The following is a 23,070-nucleotide window of genomic DNA, read 5'->3' as shown; positions in this document are numbered from 1 at the left end:
GGACACGAGTTTTCAAATAAATGCAATATGGGTATCATTTTCGAGGTTCTTGGGGGTGCTCATTACGAATATGGCACTCATTTCTAAATCCAAGATGGCGGGCACGATTTTTTCAAAAAAATGCTATGTGGGTATCATTTTCGAGGTATTTGGGGATGCTCAGTGTGAATATGGCACTATTTGTAAATCCAAGATGGCGGGCACGATTTTTCAAATAATGGCAAGTTGGGTATCGTTTTCGAGGTATTTGGGGGTGCTCATTACGAATATTGCTTTTGTTTGAACTGTCGTGTTTGCCATCTTGGATTTAGAAATGAGTGCCATATTTGTATTGAACATTCCCAAACATCTCGAAAACGATACCCAACTTGCCATTATTCGAAAAATCGCGCCCGCCATCTTGGATTTAGAAATAAGTGCCATATTCGAAACCTAAAACCGAAAATGCCATAAGCAAACATTAAAGAAAATAACTGTTAAAATAGATTAAAAAATCGCTTAAGAATGCTCCTCTTTTAAGAAAATAAAATATTTCAATATAAAATATTTCGCTTGAGTTACGAAAAGAAAGACATTATAATAAGCTATCAAAGTTGTACTGGTGGTGCCAATACTATAGTAGAAACAAATATATACTGTAAATTTGTTGCAATATGTGCTCCAATTCAAATAAAATTAAAATAAATAATTATTCAATAAAGCATGAACGCAGAGCCGTTAAAAGTATTATAAAATAATTAAGTGTCCCAATCACTTACAGGAGTTAACGAAAACATTTAATGTTTATTCAAGTAAATATTAGTTCAAGATGCGCAAATAAATCGAAATTACAGGCACCACTAAAATTTACGTAATATAATTATTTTGAAACAGAATAGCAAAATGGGGAGAAAAAAAATTCGTTACTTTGCAACACTTTCGTATCTTGTTGCCGCGAAATTATTTTTCTGTTTTAGTGAATATTTACATAAAAATATGAGTTGAAACGCATTACTTACTTGTGGAATGCGATGTTAGTGTCTATTTTATGTTTGTCTGTTGTATTTTTACACCCATTTACTGCACATTTCGTCATTTTTAGCAATAAATTTTGGAGCTGTTCGCGGTGCAATATGACCTTGAGCACTAACAGCCCGCGCGCTCCTGGGAGCGCGTTTGGAAGCCTCTAACTTGCCTCACTTAGCGTGTGCGGGCTAGGTTTCTATGCGTTATTATTCTAAGGCTGTGGGAGACTGGCGCCTAAACTAGACGTAAAGTCTATATTTCAGGTGATCCCTTGGAAAATATTTCCAATTAAGTTTTTATTCAATGACAGGACGTTTCACCACCATGACATTCAATTACAAAAAACAATTTACAAAAAATAACTGAATGTCATGGTGGTGAAACGTCCTGTCATTGAATAAAAACTTAATTGGAAATATTTTCGTGTAAGCATTGAATGTCAATTCAATACTTACAGTTAATAGCGACATCTCTAGCCTGGTAGCTGTAAAGTTACCTAATTGGGTGACGAAATACTTTCATAGATTCTAATAGATGGTGCTACGGCTAAAAAGTCGTTGAAAACCAAATACATAGATCCGACAAGAAGCACATAAAAAATTCGTGAGATCCGGTGGTTCGTTCCGTGGCTTAGTTGGCATTGCGTCTGGCGCGGTTTGCTAGAAGACGTCGGTTCGAATCCGGCGGGATCGAAGGGTTTTTTCCTAAATGTTCCATCATTATATCATCTTTGTATTAATATAATTTATAATTTATAACAAACTAGTGGAGTAATTTCACAAAAAATAATTGAATTTAATACTAATTTAGTTACACTTTTAAGTTTTTATTGTACTATCTGACACTTTTTATATTTTTATTTGGTGGTAAGCGTAAGCTATGGCGTCGTGCTCGATGATCCCCCAAACCCGTCCTACGTTTTGCACAGACATCGTCCCCGTTTAGAGCGATCTATTTTAATATTTTTATTTTTGTTCGAAAGTAAAATCTGTTGGATTAAAAGTCAAGGAACAAAAGCGAGGTTGTTATAAAGTTTATAAATACCCTTATGTAATTCTCATTAAAAAAAAAAGCATTTTTAAAAGAGCGACGTCTCTGGAGATCTTCGTGCTGGCCTCACCTAGCGTACAAAGGGGGCACGCAGCCAGTTTCTTAGACACCCTTATTCGTTCATAAAAAATAATTTGATAATAAATTTAGAACTATAATGGGTATTATATATATCCATCGCGTCACTGCCACCAATGACAATTCTCCAACGCCGTTGTCACTAAAGATCATGACCGGCGTAAAATAGGCGTGACAAAAATTTGTTTTACTTGAATGAAGCTTCAGTTTATTTGTGAATTAGTTACTGTATTTCAATATTATATTTTATTCATTATGTATTCAGTAATTACCTTAAACATTTTTTAATATATTTTTTAAACACCTGAAAAAAATATATGCCATGCTGATCTCACGCTGAACGCCGATTGAAAAACCATCAAACGGCGAACATGTCTCAGAACATACTAAAGATTACCAAATTAAACTTGCACCGTGTATGTGACACATTTTAACATTCCAGAATCTATAGCGGATCCAGAAAGATGTTGCACCAACGAAACTGACGTTGGCTACACCTGCCCACCAGAGCAGATTTGTGCTGGGGACTGGGAAGGTCCCAATTTCGGCATCACCAACTTTGACAACATCGGATACTCTATGCTCACAGTGTTCCAATGTATATCACTTGAAGGATGGACGGATATTATGTATAAAGTAAGTGGTAATTTATATATCTATTCTTTAAAAAGGAGGAGGTTTTTAATTCGACATTCGACTTCTTTCCGATATAATTTTCTGACATTTCTTGCATTCCCATTTAAGCATTACATCCCATCTCATTTAAGCATTTTGGGCTAATGTCCTGAACAATTATGGAGTGTACCTTCAGCTAATGACATAGATGATCGATCTTTTTTCTATCTTTCTAGTCATAAATTATACTAAGTAATACTACGTCGAAATAAGTGTTGATCTATAGCATCAATTTTTCTGATAAATATGAAAATGTCAGGTATTTGGACCAGTCATAGTCATAATGTAGATAATCAACACCCGCCACAGTTTTTTGTCATGCGTAATAACTGTAACAGTTCCTATAGTGATATGAATTGATCCAGCCTTTTCAGCCCCGTTATCTAACGTCAATGAAAAGTCTCTAGACAACGTATAGTCTTATAGTCTGGACTGGAAATTAACTTTTTCAGGTCTAAAGACCAGGTCAATTTGAAGTACGTATATGGGATTTTGGCTAGCATATAAAATGCTGTCGAGCAGTATTAGGTATATAATTTCGTTATCGAACATATTTTCAGACATTCGTACGTACCTCTATTGCATCTTGTATATCTCTTACATCATTGGTATCTTGAGAATTGGAAAAATACGTTGGTGAAACTTCGCACCAAATTTAAGATTATTCTTGCCGCTGGGGTGATACCTGTTTCTCAACCGACGACGGTTTGTCATCACTATTGCATCACAGTTACTTGAAAGGGAACTTTTATTGTTCGGAAAAACTTCAACAGTTCGGTCAAATAGTTCAGTCGGGATGTACATGTACAGTACATCAGTCTCCTGTCTTCATATCAACTTTCCCTTCTTTAGTAACCACAGCAGCATTAAGTAGTATGATCATCAACACGACTTCGCCTTCGCCAATTGCTTGAACTGCTTTCTCGAGTCCTTTATAGTTACTACCAACGCCAAAATATTTTCTACTCATGGTTACCCATTGTACCCAACTGAGTACAGAGTTATAGTCATCGTATAAAACTATCTAGTGTGTCGCGGGCGCTTCTGGCCAATCAGAGCACACGAATTACCTTACGAGATTCAGTCTTTCTCCCTGACTTGCCCTGACTGACCAGGCGCACCGCAATCGTAACATCTTATCTAATGCCTCCGACATTAGTCCATGATTTCTAACAAAATAAGTCGCAAATCTATAAAATTTGTTCTAAAGCACTACCACATTCAACTTTGCAATTTTTAAGTAATTGATATCTTAAAAACTATGTTCTATCAAACGTTTGAAAACGACGACTGCGTAAATAAATAATTAAATGTCTATAAAGTTGTATTCTGGACATCAAAGCAAGCAATTTTGTTCAACATTCATTTGTAAACTCACAAATTATTCACATTTATACTCAACCTCTGAGGAATAGTCGCAACATTATAAATGCGAAAGTAACTCTGTCTGTAAAAAGATTTTGGTATAAAGATAGATGAAACTTAGGAAGGCTACTTTTGTCACGAAGATAAATCTTAAAGGGGTGAAATAACGAAAGTTTGTATGGAGAACCATAAACTATGAAAATGAATATAAATAATACAGCCCCATATCTTTCTACATTAGTTTTGATTATAGTGACCCTTCCTACCGATACTTAGGGTATACAAGAAGGGCATTATGACCTGCGTGAGCATGCCCGCGCAGGGACCATCTAAGTCAGGTCAGGTCCTAACTGCAGAACAGCCCGTTTGCACGGACTTCATCCCGTTTTCTGTAAAGCTAGTAGTAGCTTTACAGAAAACGGGTAAGCCAACTGCCAAATCTTCTCTTTGGTAGCGGTGCTATAAGGCTTACTTCCCGATGCCGAAAAACAGCGTCTCTCCAGTTCTCAAATTCCTTCGCGACTGGAGAGACTGGAGGATGTCTAGCTTATCCTCTACCTGTCTAGCTCTCAGGGCTTGTACTGGAGCTACTGCGACAATGCTAACGGACATATCCGGATATAGCTAACGACTTAAAGGGCAACTCACGTGACCGGCGCGTGATGATGAGTATATTACAATAGGCTACACGAAGTACATATTCTACCGCTAGCTAGTTTTATGGCTGGGTTTGACATGACACATTGTTAAAACCTAGCTGTCTTCTTTTTAACCGACTTCAAAAACAGATTCGATTCGACTGTATTTCTGTGTGTATTCTACCCAATTACTCTGGCGTTTGTGAACCGATTTGGTTCTATTTAGACATGTACCATATTATAGTCATATAACATCCACTCATAAATGTCCCCTTCCACGTCTACATATCGATGTTTTTATACTCAGTGAGTCGAGTAGTGCAGTGGACCTGAAACCTTCTCTATAGAGAAGACGTTGACTCAAATGGTGAGACTTTAGTGTAAACTGATACATGATTTTTGTTTCAGGTAGCAGATGTGAAAGGCAATACGTGGGTTTGGATGTACTTTGTATCTATGGTTATATTTGGCAATTTTTTTGTCATGAACCTTATTCTTGGTGTGTTATCTGGGTTAGTTTTTTTTACTAAAATAAGAAGATGTCTTTAAGTGGTTTTATGTGCATGTACAATTGTCATGATGAATAATATTTTCTAAATATAATATATTTAGACGAAACTATGGATTTAACATTTGCTAATATTTATGAAGAAAATATCTTTTACAGTGAGTTCTCCAAAGAACGAGAGAAAGCCAAAAACCGAGGTGACTTCCAGAAGTCAAGAGAAAGGCAGCAATTTGAAGAAGATTTGAAGGGTTATCTCAATTGGATCACTGTAGCTGAAGAGTTAGATTTAGAAAATGATCAGGGACAGAAGCAAGAAGATCAAGATTCACTAGGTATCTAAGTGGAATTAAAAACTCAAGTTCTAACCAAACAACAAAAGCACAAACAAATAACGGACATTTGTTTTTTGTTTCACGAATTGACTTACACCTTAAGATATTGAATATTTGTAACATTTTTTTGATTGTTAAAATTGGATTTCTTCCAACCAGAAATCCAATTTTAAGTTTTGTCTTTTGTCGTAATTTACTAAGTTAAGTACATAATAATACTATTTAATTGCCATGCATTTTCAATGCAAATAGATCTATCCTGAAAAACAGAATTATAGCATTTGAAATATTATGACAAAGCCGATTTTCACTATGCAAATGATTGTTACACTTTAAGTTTTAACGCACTGTTTATCAAGATTAACTATACTCTATACAGGTAATAAAGACAAAAAGAGTCAAGAAGGATCACAAAGCAATGTAAATATGAATGGTGACCAACAAACGACGACTTGTAAAAGTTATTGTAAGAGGTTCGACAAGGTAAGCTTCTATGACCCCATTCATTTTATGTTCATAAGGTCTAGTAACTGATCCTTTAGACGGAAGTCGTTGTACAGAAAAATTGAAATATAAGTGGGCTTTTTTTTCAGGTGAATCGTCGCATGCGAAGAGCTTGTAGAAAAGCTGTCAAATCCCAAACGTTTTATTGGGCTATCATTGTACTTGTATTTCTCAATACTTTGGTTCTTGCTACTGAACATTATGGGTAAGTTATGAACAACATGCTTGCACACTCACGAGAAAAAAAATATTTTATTCACATTGAACGTTCTCGTCGTGCTCAATAGATGGTGGTAACTATCTCATGCGAAAATTCATGGACTGTTCTGAGGCGTATTGGCAAAGTATTTAACTACGTATTTAAGATCTGTCACGAACAATAATACGAGAAAAACCCAAATACAAAATCAAAGCCACAGTGGAACAGCCAACCAATTATTTAATTAACAATTAGTTCAGTGTTGGTCATTGTATTTTTTGTTTTCAGACAACCGCCATGGTTAGATGAATTTCAAGAGAGCGCCAATTTTTTGTTTATCGTTCTCTTTACCATGGAAATGTTGTTGAAAATGTACGCGCTAGGATTTCAGGTGAGATGGGTAATCTATTTGAAATTTGGCAACCTAGGTTTGAGATTTCGTTGTGCTGAAGTATTTTAAAAACTTCACTCTGTCAGTAAACATAAACAAAGTGTTATAAATGATTTTTTTTATACACTGATTACAAGTTTCTTACCACGAAATGATTTTTTCTTATTTTCCTGATAAAACGCTCCGTGGTCACGGGTTGACTGGCCAACTCACTCACTTTTTTCCAACAAACCACACTCACTGATCAACACACAAAAGTGAAGTCCACAGTTTTCAATTTTTTTTAAATAATGATGATCATTTAATGAATAACCACGAAAGCGTTAAATTCCATATAGTGTTACAAAACAATACTACAGCAACCATTTCTTGTCCATATGTTACTTGTCAATTCCTAACATTTTTTATTAAGAAAACGTACTTTTTTCAACAACTTGTATCAATCATCTTTCCCCTGCTGTTTTGCATTATCTTTAATAAGTTTCTCTTTTCTTGCACTCTAGTTAATAACTCTTCAATGGTTTCTCTTTCTGTCTTGATTCAAAGGCATTCTCTAGCTTTTTCTGTCAAAATGCAGTATTGCCTATCTTTCCGCATCTTAATTCATATTGTTCACATCACGCTACCGTACAATGCAATGATAATTATGTGATTTTTTTAAATTTATTGTTTCCTAAATTTTCAGGGTTATTTCGTCTCCCTTTTCAACCGTTTCGATTGCTTCGTGATGCTGTGTTCGGTGGTCGAGATGGCTCTTACCGCAACCAAGACTGTCCCCCAGCTGGGCATCTCTGTGTTGAGATGTGTTCGATTGCTCAGAGTATTTAAGGTCACCAAGTGAGTGTCTCTTTTTGTTTGATTATATACCATCGGTTGGATTTATTAATGGATCGTCTTCTCCACCTCTAGTTCTTACATAGAAAAATTATTGAAACCTGTATTCTTAAAATTCTATGGAAAGTGTCTTGGATCTTGGATAATATTTGGGTCAAACTACCTTGCACATACCTGTTTTACATTGGGCACCTCGTATATTCTCCTATTCTTACTTTTTCATTTTATTGTACGAAATTTTATGCAAACGCATCTACAACGTCCTCACCTTATTTTTTTTATTTTACAACTTTATTTTTTTCTTCCAGATACTGGCGCTCCCTTTCCAATCTCGTGGCATCTCTCTTGAATTCCATCCAATCAATCTTCTCACTACTGCTCCTGCTTTTTCTCTTCATTATGATCTTCGCGCTCCTTGGCATGCAAGTCTTTGGCGGCAAGTTCGACTATGATGACGAACACGAGAAAGAGAAGCATAACTTTGATACGTTTTGGCAGGCTGTTCTCACCATGTTTCAGGTAGAGAATTATTATCAATATGTCCCGTTGTTTTCTCCAGGTCTATACTACGCTAGCCAATGTGGGCTAGGGCGTACAAAATAATAATATTAATTTAAAAAATAATTGTCTACTGACTGTGTACTATTCTGACTGTGTCATTTAATTTTTTTTTTATGATATAACAAATTAATTAAACAAACTACGTCGCAAATTTTAGAAGCAGCATGTACCAATGGCTCTAATTCCTGAATCAGACTGTTGTGAAAGCTTTGGTAGCAATCATTGACTTACAATTATATGGACGTTGGGTACGCGCTAAAAAGTGTCCGAACTTATAGGGCGTTAAAATCATATACAGAGCGTCATTCACGCTTTAGTCTTCGTTTGTTCGACTGACAGCGAAGCAAGCAAAATTAGACAGTACTGAGATGATATTACAATTTAATTTCAACGTTTTAGCTTTTTCATATTCCTTTACATGTCAATACGTTTAAATAGGTTGACTTGGGACATTTTTTTCGTGGTTTTTGTATTAGACCCGTCGTCCATTTATTTGTAAGTCAATGGTAGCAATATATAAAAATGTAAATGTCATGATGAAAGCTTTACTTAGAAAAAGGTTCACAACCCTGAGACAACGTGTGAAGTCCACACGGCGGATTATGGCCTAAACCCTCTTCTTATATAAGATCCGTACCGAGAATCGGGACACAGAATATGTTGACGTTGTTGATGATGATGATGTGAAACTTGATCTCAATTGAGGCTTAAATATAACTTGATCTCAATCGATTGAGATCATTAAATTCAATTGAAGTATACATTAGTACAAACCATATAGTATGCTCAACTATTTCATCATATTATTTCTTAAATCAGGTTATTTATTACTGTGTGGTTAAAAATACCTTTGCAGCGTTAATAATTTTTTTTATCCATCTATAACAATCTTCAAGGATAAGATCACTTTCCGTTAATTATTTTCTTTCTCAGATCTTGTTAAAATTATTTTCGTTCACGTTATTTCAGATTCTAACAGGCGAGGACTGGAATGTAGTCATGTACGAAGGTATTAAGGCATATGGCGGAGCTGGCACTCCGGGCATGCTGGCTTCCATTTATTTCATGGTCATTTTCATCTGTGGTAATTGTATCCTTTTTGATTCGTTATACCAAATACTCAGAATTTATGGGTAAAGATTAGTTATTTGATTTTATGATTTGCATTCCTTGTATCGTGAAGTTCGTATAGCACATTGTAATAATTCCAAAACTTGAATTATTATATTTTCTGTCGCTGAAAGCTGTAGAACTTTATTGGAAATAAAACTATGCTTTAAAGGTCCTTGGTTACGATTGACGGTTGTTGGTTTATTTTTAAAACCAAATGTAAGTGATTTAAGATCCAAAAACAGCAGTTTCATTTCCAACTTCATTATTGTATTGTTTAATATGAAGTGGATTTTTTGTTTAATCATTATTATTGTAGAAAATCACTACATGTTGTAAACAATAACATTCCTTAGCCCAAAACATCAGATATCTTATTGAACGTGTTCTTGGCTATCGCCGTGGACAACTTGGGTGATGCAGAAGATATGGACAACGAAGACATTGAGAAAGAAAAAGAAGTAAGTTCAAAATATTTTTTTTAGCGAGATTATAGTCCGATGACGATGGAAGTTGTGAGAAGCCATTGGATGTAGGTAAAATCAACAACATAGCAGTAATATATTTTTTCATCACACTTGCTCGTAAACAGTATACCCAAATAAAACCCTGGGGCCTTTTTTCTTCTCATTACAGCCATGGTCGGCAAGGAGTTTTTTTACATAGGTCAGGTTCAAGACCAAGACCTCCTTAGGTTGCCTAAGTACATAATTAAAATATTCTCATAAAATATTATCTAAACAGAAACTTTGTTGCAATTCAGCCATATACTACTTATTATTAAGAATTTCTTATAAATGATTTTAATTATTTTCTGTATAAAATTTTAGTATTTTTTTTACAATCAGTTTTGACTGTATACATCTTTGTTTTTTACAACACTTTAGTTCGAGTTGTGGAAGAATAGCTGGCCATCTGTTGATAAAAAAAGGAAAATCCGCCATTTTCATTCATGCATGAAACAAACGTATTTATTTCGCAAACGTGATGAAAAACATTGTTTGTATTATGGACGGTAAAAAAATACAAAACTCGAGTTACTAATTTATTATACATAATGTAATAATAAATTATATTCGTTTTTGTTTAATGAAATTAGATTCTAATATTAACTTAACCCCGAACGCAAGAGAATTTTGTCAGTTATTGGAATCTCAGTCGTAAAATTAATATTTATCTTGCTTCCATTTAACTGATCGACTTCAAATTTGATATAATATGGGAATCCGAAAACATTACACTAATATGGTAGCAAGCTCGGATCTAATACTGCAATCAGGACTCCCAACTGCTTACAGTGGAAATTGGTTTCGAGGAATTATTAGCTTGCGGATGGATCTATTGATTTTTTGGAATATATGTATTGCTTTCTATTGAATCTAACTTTTTGACGAAAGTTCTGACTTTTAATTTTTATTACATGTAAAATCGATCAGGAGATGTTAAAAGAGCAGGTAACGCATGGTTTTGGAAATACTTTTATGCTTTTCCCCTAGGTTAGGCAAAGATTATAAACCAATTCTCGCTATGCAACTGGCATACCTCATTAGCTTCGTCCACTGGCATCAGTCCTTATACGGCGGTTTTTTTTATTTCAAAAGCTATGTTCATAAACAAAGCTACTACTATGATGATAGAAGAGCATTAAAAGTTAATAAGCAATTTGCTTTCTAGGCAGCAGAGAATGCTGAAGCTGGTAATCCTCAGCTGGATGAAGAAAAAGGAGAGACTGATGATGAATACCTAAATGAAGAAGAAGGATATTCAACTGAAGGGTGAGTTAAACATTAAATACCAAGCCATATATTGTTAAAGTGCGTCAGTTTACTAAGCTGTATTCTTACACATATATTATTAATAACATAAATCGTTATTTACGTAAATAAATTACAAACATTTCACTTGTTTCCACGCAGCCGGTCTTACAAAAAATATAAAAGGGTTCCAAGGTAAGATTTAATAATATAAATTTGTATAACCGCTCACGCGATGCACTCCTCCTACCGCAAAATGGCGGCTATTTGGTTTCGCAAATTAGAAAAGCATTTAGTTTAAATTCAAGTTTTTATAAATAAAAATTATTATTCTGCTAAATAAATACCTTCCGTACTACAATAAAAACATCTCAAATAAAATGCAGTAATACACCGCAAATTCTACACTTATAAAGCACTAATGAAATTTTTGGTGTAATTGGATAAATATGATAATATTCCGTTTGAGTGGTTCTAACGTTTACCATGAAATTACTCCTTAAAGTATAGTTTATAAACATTTATATTCAGGGTAAACTTAAAAAACGCAACTTACGGTATGTTTTCAATAAATAAACACCGAAATCACCAGCCCATACAATAACACTCACACGATAGTCGTGACGTATTTTTGAAGTTTATTTTTTTTTTATGACAGACCCAGGCATTAAAAACTTTATGGTTTGCTAGAGTAGTTACCGAAATAGCAATTAATATTAGTTCTTTTACCTGTTATAACTTCGATATCCGATAAATCGGTATAAAATCATCACCGGCACCTCTAGGTTTGGTATGCGTCTACGGCTACATGTATCGCGTGAGCGGATAGTGGTATAACCAGTTGTGGATTTTGCTTTATAGGTTCCTTCGTAGATTTATACGACTTTTCAACCGAATCTACAGTTGTAAACGATTAAGAAAAATACTTAGAAGAGAAAAATAATTATATTTTTTTTTATTTTAAGTTAACGGAAAGTGTGTAAAATTCTATAAACAGGATTCACCCCCTAGTTTGCTACCCCCAGAGGTCAAGAATCATTGAAATCGCTTTACAAAATGTCGAAGTAATCGCGCAACAAACACACATAAAAAACGATCTAATTGGGAACCTCTTCCTTTTTTGAAGTCGGTAAAAAAGGAACCTTTCATTTATTCAGGTCCGACCATGAATACGACGAAACTGGGTCTGAAGAAGTGGATGAACAAGAACCCGAAGATAGAGATAACTTGGATGATGTATTGGTTACCAATGATACGAAACAACAGAATGGTAAGGAAGCTAGGTGTTCATTATCGTTGTCAATAATTTATCGTACTTCCAGTGGAATGTTGCTTGGCACGGATATCTTCTATGGAGATTCTTTATTATAATACTAACACCAAATGAAGAATCTCTTAGCTGATGTTTTAAAGACTTTACTGTAGGATTAGATTAACTGAAATGGCCATAGCATTGTTAAGTTCATTATTCACCAAAGGTAAGACGAAAGGGAGCAGAGGGAATATTCCTAATCTTCGATTTGATTTTAGAGGGGTATATCCACTTTAAAGTTAAAAATAAAATATTGTATGAGTAACTACACGATGTATTCAAGCATAGACATTAATCAGAAACATAAAACAATAGTTTCCTAGATAGATAAAAATCACGCAATGACATCTAATTTTCACATTTTTTCGATTTATCCTCGAAATGCTACAGGTTATTAGAACAAAAATTAGATAATTAATTATATTTTATGCATGATCGACGACTGTCACTACGGATTTTTTTAAATCGCTTTAGTTTGAGAGTTATTCCGCTAAAACGAATTTGGTACTTTTAATGCGCAAAATTCAACATCTCCTGTCGCATGTCACGCGAACTTCAGGCATATACTTTTTGGCATGCTCCCTCTTAAATCCGGAATAATAGTTTCATTTCCTATGTGTAACAATCACGAAAACCTAAGAACTCGATAAATTTGCTTAATTTTTTTGCTAAAAACAAACTTTTAGACTGCTTGTTGGAATCTTCCATTCTGGGTTATGGCTGTTGACCCAGATCGTATAAAATATTTTCAAGTTTTGGGAATGATAACTTTAAGTGGCACGAAAAACAGCAGTAATACAAGTAATATAAATAATAATTATATTTTCAGGTGATATAAAGAAACAAGACGAAGATTTAATGAAGCCTAAGACGGTGACATTACGACCTCGACGATTGTCAGAAATAGAGATAAAGCAACAGGAAAAGCCCATACCCGAAGGGAGTAGTTTCTTCATATTCTCTCAGAACAATTGGTAAATATTCCTCTAATGTCATCTCAATCTGAATAATATTTTTTTCATATTTTTGCCATTAGTTCAACAGGTTAAAGGAATAGTTCTTTCCTAAAAAAGAACTATTATATAATTGATCTCATGGATATTTTCTAGACACTGTCTAGAAACTAACTACTAAGGTTTCTGAGATTCAAAAACTAATACATTCTTAAAAAAATATTTTCGGCATAATTAGACGACTTTTATAAATTATGAAACGCCATAATTTGCGGTAAAAGAATTAAGTTTTATTACGAAATTTGATCCACCATGTTATGTACGTAACAAAAATTGGGTACCGAAATATTTTCACCAGCTGAAAGATGCCCGTCTCGCTTACGCGTTTGTGACCTCATCAGGGACATACTCCACATGTCGCTGGTCTTGGGAAGAACCAATGTTCATCACTGACTAATGGGTTAAAATTCATCTACCTACATTTCATGTGTATTAATGTAGTAAAATATTCTCTTTTAGTTTCAGAGTCCTCTGTTACAAAATTCAAAACAATTCTTGGTTCAAGAATTTCATCCTGGTGTGCATTTTAGTTTCTTCTCTTACTCTGGCTATGGAGGATCCAGTTGGAAGTCCAGATTCTGAACAAAAGGGTGAGGTAGGTTGAAAGACTACCTGAATTAAATCAAGTTTCTTTATGACCTTGAAATGTTGCATTTTTATTTTGATATCATATTTAGTGATATCAGTAGTAACTATGTAGTGACTGAGATAGGAAAGGAAACGTTTAAGATGCCTCATATGGAAAAAATAAATGACAGTGATAGTGTAGTAACAATAGTTCATAAAGTAAATGTTACGAAAGTCAACCTTCGGGTATGTATTGCACTCATGGTGAATCATAGTCTTAAGTGCAAAAAACTTGAAAATGACTTAACTCTTACACTAGGGAAACTCTGTATCGCAGTGCTATGCACATACAGATAGACAACCACAAATTACACCCAAACTCACGCAAATGTAGGCCATACAAATATTTATCTCGGCCCGGGAATCGAACCCGCGACCTTTGCGTGGCAGACTAGCATGGTAACCGTTCCCCCACGGAGGCAGTTGCAAAACAATGAAAAACCGATACTTCATGAATTTTTCACTTTTCCATAGACGATAAAATGCTTCTTGATAGAGTATAACATTTAAGAGCTTTTCAAATGTGCAAGTCGAGCCGTGCTCCCGCATCCGTTCTCTGTGTATTTCACGTTTTAACTCGTTTCCTATAATTGTTGCAAATCTAATTTTAGACTCTTTTTCATCTGCGTTATCTCAATCATATTTAAAGACACCAGAAACGAGAATCAACGAGTCTATAAAAAGATCGATGCAACTGGATGAAACTAAAAAACTATAAAATTATATTACCCGTTTATTATTTATTAGTAGTTTAGCAGGTGTAGAGCTCTTTGTGAATAAGTTCCTATTTCTGCTGCCAAGCAGTGATGGTTACATTACTGCATTTCGTTTTTGAAGGGTAAGGGTGCTGGTGAAGACAGGCACATGAGGTTTGTCAACTGATGTCTCAGGGTCACGGGGCGTAGTAGCAGGGCCCTACAGATCTTTGATATTCAAAAGTCAAGTCAAAGTCAAAGATGATTTATTCCATAGGTAAAATAAATTTACACTTGAAAACGTCACATTTAAGGTACTGCTCGTTCACTACGCTGACCTCCCTGAGAAGAACGAGCAAGAAACTCTAGGGATTGCTCTTTTCAAATAAACTTAAATGCTATGGAATACATTTTGAATCAAATTTGTGTGGATTCTGGAGCCATGTCGTCTTTCCATACATCTTTATCTAACACGTAGTCTTCAATTTTGTAATATGCTTTTTCGATCAAAATATTTTTAATGTACTTTTTAAACTTAGGAAATGATAAACTTAATATATGCTCCGGAATCTTATTGTAAAAACGTATACAGTTCCCCATAAAAGAGTTGTTTACCTTGGTTAAACGAAATCGTGGTACCATGAGTTTGGACTTAGCTCTAAGGTTAATATTATGGATATCTTCTTTCTTATTGAAATTATGTATATTTTTACGGGCATATAAAATATTTGAGTAAATGTACTGTGATGCCACAGTCATGATACCAGTCTCCTTAAACTTTTCTCTGAGAGATACCCGAGAGCCTAGACGGTACACAGAACGAATCGCTCGTTTTTGCAATACAAATATGGTTTGAATATCTGCCGCTTTACCCCACATGAGAATCCCGTAGGACATTATACTATGGAAGTAACTAAAGTAAACTAGTCTAGCAGTACTAACATCGGTAAGCTCACGTATTCTGCGGACTGCGTATGCAGCGGAGCTTAATCTGCTGGCCAGGGACGATATATGTGGAAACCACTGAAGTTTACTATCTAAGGTCACTCCCAAGAAGACTGCTTTATTAACAAGGTCTAACTTTTCTCCGTTTATTTCTATGCTTGGACTAGTCGATTTTACGTTAGGTAATTCAAATTTAACACATTTTGTCTTCTTGGCATTAAGCAATAAATTGTTAGCATTAAACCAATAAACTACTTTAGAGAGGGTATCATTAATACGGTCATAGTTAATGTCATGTCTGTCTGTTTTAAAAATCAAGGATGTGTCATCAGCAAACAACACTATTTCGCAATGGTCCTTAACAAAGAATGGCAGATCATTAATATAAATCAGAAATAAGAAAGGTCCAAGTATTGAGCCCTGCGGAACACCCATTTTTACTGGAGAACCCAAAGAAGTCGCTCCATTTATGCCTACTTTCTGAATTCTACCGTTGAGATATGACGAGACAAGTTTCGACGCCTTGCCATTTACACCGTAATGTTCCAGCTTACTAATAAGAGTATTATGATCAACGCAATCAAATGCCTTTGAGAGGTCACAGAAAACACCAATAGCGTTCTGGGACCTTTCCCAAGCATCAAAGATGTGTTTTAGTAACGCTACCCCCGCATCGCTAGTCGATCTACCACTAGTAAACCCGTATTGTTCACTATGAAAAATATGATTCCTACCGAAATAGGACAGTAATTGAGTTAGCATAACCTTTTCGAATATTTTACTTAAAGCTGGTAAAATTGAAATGGGCCTATAATTGCTAGGATCAACTTTCCTACCGCTTTTGAATAAGGGAATAACCTTGCTGTATTTCATTAAATCGGGAAAAACACCTTCGTCAACGCACCTATTGAAAGCTACAGCTAACTGTGGGGAAATGAGATTAATAACTGAGTCTATAACTTTAGTTGATATGCCCCAGAGATCTTCAGTTTTTTTAACATGTATTGACTTAAAAGCTTTTATGATGTCTTGTGGATTAACATGACGAAAATTAAATAAACTGCCACAAACGTTAACATTTTCCTTTAGGAGATCAATAGCAAGTGAAGGGGAGGAATTTAATGATTTTGTAGTGTTCACAGCAATTTCCGAAAAGAACGATTCAAAAGCTTGGGCTACTTTATCTTTAGATTTTATAAGTTTGCTGTCTAATTCTAAAACTATATCTCTATCGTGTAGTTTAACCCTGCCTGACTCTTTATTTATTATGCTCCAAGTAGTTTTAGATTTATTTATCGATTGTCTAATTTTGTCGCTGTGAAACTTAACCTTAGCAGCTACACAAACTTTTTTAAATATTTTCGAATAAATTCTAACATATTCTATGAAATTGGAATTAGTATTATAAGTTTTCATAGCATATAGCTCATACAAACGAGACCTACTCTTATGAATACCTACTGTTGCCCAGTCGTTGAATTTAGTCTCTCTATGGAAAGTTAATGTTTTCGATTTAAATATATTGTCAAATTCATTTTTAATTAAACCAAATATCGTGTTATATAAAGTATTTGGATCCTCCGGTATATGGGATAGGGAATTTAAACTGTTGCCGATATTATTTTGAAATCTAATTATTCGTTCTGTGGTAATCGGTCTGCAGAGAAATTGGTCTACGTTCTTGCTCATTTTACAATTAAAAGAAGCCAATTGGCCACTATGGTCGGATCTTAAGCAATTTATTATTGATTTAGACACTGCGTCTGTGTTACAAAAGATGTTATCAATACAAGTAGAAGAGGAGGCAGTAATGCGAGTTGGTTCTAAAAAAAGATTAATCAAGTTAAAACTTTGAAATAAATTAATGAGTCTTGCAGAAGTAGAACAGTTTTCCAACAGGTTTACATTGAAATCTCCACATATTACTACGTTTTTTTTGGTTGGAAAAATCCGCTTTAAACTGTCTTCCATAATTAATTCAAACTCGTTAAAATTAGCAGAGGGGGGCCTGTATACACATAAGACGACAAACTGATCCAATTCCACACATGAAATCTCAATAGTTCGTTCAGTAGAAAGATTTGTGATATCCTTACGCTCTTTAAATTTTAAGTTACGCTTAATAATAATCATGGATCCGCCTCTACTTAAGCTCTTTCTTATGAACGAACTGACTATTACATAATTTTCTATATTGTTAATGGCTTCGTAATCTTTCAGCCAGTGTTCTGTAACACAAAACACGTCAACGGAAATATCGTGCAAAAAAAGACTTATTTCTAATATTTTGCCAGAAAAGCCTTGAATATTTTGATGTACTACATGGAAACGATTAGACTTTTCTGTTGTCGTGTTTTTTAGTTTAAATTATGGTTAGTAAAATGTATACTGTTGCTACTTAAAGTAGGAGCATTGTCGTGGGACTGTGTTATATCTTCTATAACAGCGTCCTTAATATTAAAAGATAGCAAACTAGCTATATGTCTTAGATACCTTAGGGGTAAAAGTAAATTATCCTCAAAAAGTTTGAAGTTCCTTACGAACTTATTAATGTCAAAACAAAATATAACGTCACTATGACGGCAAGTCAAATTATGTATGTGCGAATTTATGTTATATATATACTTATTACGAGCGATGCCTAGGTTACAGCAGTAAGGGAATGCACTTAGCTTTGAGAAGCACTGCAATTGTTATATTGTGCAGGCATCTTGCTTACCACCACGATTTCTTAATTCTATCGCTTGGTACAATAATAAAAGCAACCCGTTGATGGCATTTTTTTTTAAATTAAAATAAAACTTGACCACTACCTAGCTCTGTCAAAGATATAATCTACGATGGAACGAGCTTGCCCAGAAGAAGTCCATTCAGTCGCATCTTAAAGATACTCGGGTTGTATGAGCTCAGAAACACATTCACAGGCAGGGAATTCCATTCTGAAGGGAACATCGACCAAGTAAGGATGTTATCCCGCCGTACGTCTGAATGTTCGATCGTAAAAGCGGGCGGACATTATCATCATCATATCTGCCGGAAGACGTTCATATCTGAACGTACGCTTTCCCCAAAGATTGCCAGACTAACCGGTCGGATGTGACGTGCGTTTATCGGTTACCCGCCGCCCTTGACAGGTCCAGCTAGTAGGAGGCCGTCCCACTGAACGCCTTCCGGTTCGTGGTCTCCATTCAAGAACCTTTCTGTCCCAGTAGCCGTCAGTTCTACGAGCTGTGTGCCTTGCCCATTGCTACTTCAACTTGCTAATCCTTTGAACTGTGTGGGTGACTGACTTTCGTTCTTGTACAGATCTCCTCATTTCTGACTTGATCACGTAAAGAAATGCCGAGCATTGCTCGCTCCGTAGCTCGTTGAGTGGATTTCAGGGGCACACTCACCGAAATATATTCTGTAGAAATTCGACAGATAGGCAACTTTGCGCTAAACTATGAAGTTTAGATTCGAGTTTATCGATGTGTATGTGATTTCTGTTTTCAGATACTACGTACTATAGACTACTTCTTCACAGCTGTATTTACTTTGGAATTGCTGTTGAAACTGATCACTTACGGCTTGGTTCTGCACAAGGATGCTTTCTGCCGGTCGGCGTTCAACCTTCTGGATATGTTGGTGGTCATAGTTTCGCTAGTGTCTTTAGGGTGAGTTATTGTTTAATTCTATGTATAGTCAACGGCACACGGGCTTTTATTTGAAATTTTCGAGTGAAAAGAGACGTGGTAGACTCATGGTTTGACCTACCGCCTTTCAAGCAGAGTCCATGGGTTCAAATCCGGGCTTGCACCGTGGAGTTTTACGGTGAAGGAAAACATTGCGATGAAACCTGCATATCAAAGGTTTACAACCCTCGGAAAACGTGACCTCACACGTTTTCCAACCCGCACGGCTGACCCAATCAGCGCCGCAGTGGACTATGACCCATGCGCAGCATTGGGATGTATAAATGAGTTGATGATGAAGTGGCCTGAAATATAAAAAATATAATAACCATAACATGGTAAAGTTTATATCAATTGTGTAACGTAGAGCTGCCGTGTCGTATCTAGTTCGTAAACAAAAATTTACTTCCATTTCGGTCCGCAGTATTGTAGTTTCAGTCTAAGTTTTCTTCCAAAGATCTCAAAAATCATCTTGTTCTGTACAGGCCAACACAAAACATTGGATTCATTAAGATTTTAAGAGTGTTCAGAGTGCTGAGGCCGCTAAGAGCCATCAACAGAGCCAAAGGCCTCAAGGTCAGTATCTTACACTTGAAAATTTAAAAAAAATGTGTATGAAAAAAAATCACTATAGAGTATTTTTTTATAATTTTAGCACGTAGTTCAATGCGTGATCGTCGCCATAAAGACAATTGGCAACATTTTGTTGGTGACAAATCTTCTACAGTTCATGTTTGCAGTCATGGGGGTGCAAATGTTCAAGGTAGGATTAAAAATAACCGTACACCACAGACACCTTTGGGTCCCAAAACTCTTTAAATTTAGATTTTTTTAAAGTAAGTATTGCGTCTTTTCAAAATTTTCGGAACTGATGTCGTTTCCGTTTTTGTGTGTGCGGCTTTATTCGTGACTTTTTTTTTTCAAAATTTTCTGTTTACAGGCCTACCGCTTATCTGAGTCGGCTCCTAAGGTAGCTGCGCGGTGCGGGAGGGGTGACAGTTTACGTAACAGTTATGTCACGCTGCACACGGAATAATTTCACCAAGATTTTTCCAACGATATTCAATAACAAGTTGATTGAATAATCTCTATACAGAGTAATAAAAAAACCGACCTCAAAAGTTCTTGGAATTACATCTATTTGCCAAGTTTTGTTGGAATCGGTTACCGGAAAGTGCGCGAACCGGATTCGTCCCCTATTTTGCCACCCTTAGAGGTGGAATATTTTCTTCAAATTTAAATGGGACCCATACTGAGGTACCCTATTTCCAACAAAAAAACAATCAAAATCGGTTCACAAATGTCATAATATTAACTATATGTTACTGAGTTATCGCGTAACATATATATAAAAAATACAGTCTAATTGATAACTTCGTCCTTTTTTGATGTCGGTTAAAAAAGCGCCAAGTGGCTTATCTATTAATTTCAATTATCAATGAAGTAGTTTTTTTTTGTTAACGTTTCACATAACAACAATTGACTAATTGGTGGACACTTTTTACAATGAACTTGTTATTGAATATTGTCAGAAAAATCTTATTGAAATTATCCCGTGTAATTATGACATAAGTGTTAAGTAAATTATCACCCCTCTCGTATACCGCAGCTACTTCAGGAACTAGGGCAGTTAAGCAGTAGGCCTGTGGTACACTAACCTGGATTTTTTGCTTACATGGGTCCAAAAATTCGCTAACAATAAACTCGTGTTGATGCATGCATTTTTTCTGATTTCTTTATTTGGTTTTGTTAGCCCAAAGGTGTTGTGTGATTGGAGGATTGTGATTTTTTGGACTCAGATTCGAGCTTCAGTGTTTTTTCGTTTGCACAGCAATACCCTACCTTGACATTTCCACTCGTTATTAGGAGTGAGGTACTTGGTTTTAATGGTGTAACGCAGACTGGATTCTTCCCTGTTGTTCTACTGTAAATTCAGCGCGCTACCACTGTAACTGGCAGTTATGTTGTTTTAAATATTTTTCTTAAAAGCAAAATTATGTGACATCTAATGTCTGCGTTAAGCTTAACAGTGTGTTACTTTTTGAAAGTATTTATGCTAAGTTGGTTATATTTTTGAAAGAGTTATTGGCAAATTAAAAATATTAACTATAAGTCGGATCCGGACTCTGATTGCACTATTGATGATTTTTTGTTTTACATTATTTTCAACATCAGGCACTAACGTGTGTAGGTTTCTTTTGTTTATTTATGTAACTGATTTTTATCATTTCTGCTTTTTTTTCACGTCACGAATTTTGCTCTGGGGACATTTTGAAACGGATTTTGGTAAATTTTTTGTTTGATGTCGCAATAACATTACAACGCTTTTTATATATAGTACGTGGTCAAGTGCGTGTTTGCTTCGATAAAATCCATTGGGAACATTTTAATTATTAACCACATGTTGCAGTTTATGTTCGCTGTTGTTGGTATACAGTTGTTTAAGGTACTTTGTCATTGTCATTGTTAGTAAAAACGAAACTATATTGTGATTAATTAATCAGTCATTAACTATTTTGACATTTTCTCGAACTATGTATAAATATTTACAATAACTTGTTACATATACATATTTACAACATATATCAGTGGAAAGGTAAAAATCTAAAGCATTGAGCGAATATTAGTCTTTATCTAGGTTTCGTAGCGATCGGAACTTGTTTCTGTTTAGTAATTCTACATTGTACCACTTTCTTTTGGTGCTACGTGAAGCACCAAAGCAATTTTCAAGCATGCTTAAAAATTGTTTTGAGACTTTGTAATTAGCTCATTTCAGGTTGTATATATTTTTGTGTTAGACGAGCAAGGTTTAAAAAAAACAATAATAGCTTAAAACCTAAAGCTAGGGATAATATAAATGATTATTAAAATGGAGCCCTTGTGACTGGTGTCAAAGATGCTGGCTGGAGCATTCCCCTTTTTATATAGTTATGCTAATACATTGGGCAACAAAGTTTCTAGCCCTTAAGTTTCCCAGAGAGGCTGTTAATATTCTCGATATGATTTTGTAAAAAGAAAGAGTATTAGCCTATGCCCTTCAACTTGCATGTTAGGTGCCCTGTATGACGCTTTAGGCATTTTTACTTCTCCACTGACGATATCTACGTACAGTGTATCTATTGATGCTGATTGCATTTTAACTTAGCTATTAAAAACTATCTTATACTTAAAACTACTAAATTTAACTATTTTCTTAAATATTATAATTCTATCATTGATTTACACTTATGTGCTTTGTATAATTTGAATAAGCGTGAAGCGAGATCAGGTGTTAATGTCGAAATTTCTAATTTATATTAATAATTATGTTACCTATAAGTGGTGAAGGGTAAATATTTGAAGAAGATACACAGCCATTGCAATAATTCAAGACATTTACGTATAACGAAGGCACGACGCCCACTAATGGGATGGCAGGGGATTTTAAGGTGACGAATAGTAATATACTTCAAACTCATGACATTATACTTGAAATTTTGGCTATTTTCAGTTGTCACCACTGGCTTTCTTTTCACTGGTGACAAATGAGAAAATAATCCCATGTATCAACAGGTGGTGAGAAACGGAATCTCATCTGAAAAAATCTCAGTTGTTGCCAGTGGTGGTTTTCACTGGTGACACTTGGAATAAATAGATCTGTTGTTGTCACTGGCAACAAATGGAATTTAAGATATCGCAGTAGTTGCCAGTGGTAAAAAATAAATGGAATAAAAACTCCAATTAATATATGTTTGTTGCTGCCATCGAAAGGGAATAAAATAAAATTCGAGTTTAATGATAAATATATAGATCTTATTTAA

The 23,070-nt window shown here is 35.1% G+C and overlaps 1 protein-coding gene across 1 annotated transcript in view; it reads left to right on the top strand.

Annotated features, from left to right (window-relative positions):
• LOC113228986 (voltage-dependent calcium channel type D subunit alpha-1-like) overlaps positions 1–23,070 on the top strand; it is a 48,578-nt gene that overhangs the window by 791 nt on the left and 24,717 nt on the right. Inside the window, exons 2-18 of the mRNA XM_026462452.1 lie at positions 2,576–2,769; positions 5,220–5,323; positions 5,479–5,651; positions 6,031–6,134; positions 6,245–6,360; positions 6,643–6,745; positions 7,431–7,582; positions 7,888–8,098; positions 9,110–9,224; positions 9,620–9,711; positions 10,925–11,025; positions 12,162–12,274; positions 13,146–13,290; positions 13,789–13,924; positions 19,092–19,252; positions 19,756–19,846; positions 19,926–20,033. Coding sequence (XP_026318237.1) covers positions 2,576–2,769; positions 5,220–5,323; positions 5,479–5,651; positions 6,031–6,134; positions 6,245–6,360; positions 6,643–6,745; positions 7,431–7,582; positions 7,888–8,098; positions 9,110–9,224; positions 9,620–9,711; positions 10,925–11,025; positions 12,162–12,274; positions 13,146–13,290; positions 13,789–13,924; positions 19,092–19,252; positions 19,756–19,846; positions 19,926–20,033 — 2,219 coding nt within the window. The remainder of the gene's footprint in view (positions 1–2,575; positions 2,770–5,219; positions 5,324–5,478; positions 5,652–6,030; positions 6,135–6,244; positions 6,361–6,642; positions 6,746–7,430; positions 7,583–7,887; positions 8,099–9,109; positions 9,225–9,619; positions 9,712–10,924; positions 11,026–12,161; positions 12,275–13,145; positions 13,291–13,788; positions 13,925–19,091; positions 19,253–19,755; positions 19,847–19,925; positions 20,034–23,070) is intronic.

The sequence above is a fragment of the Hyposmocoma kahamanoa genome, unplaced genomic scaffold (genome assembly GCF_003589595.1).
Source record: "Hyposmocoma kahamanoa isolate Upper Pololo Valley unplaced genomic scaffold, ASM358959v1 263, whole genome shotgun sequence".
NCBI classification, from domain to species: domain Eukaryota; kingdom Metazoa; phylum Arthropoda; class Insecta; order Lepidoptera; family Cosmopterigidae; genus Hyposmocoma; species Hyposmocoma kahamanoa.
This window is presented reverse-complemented; position numbering and strand designations above follow the sequence as displayed.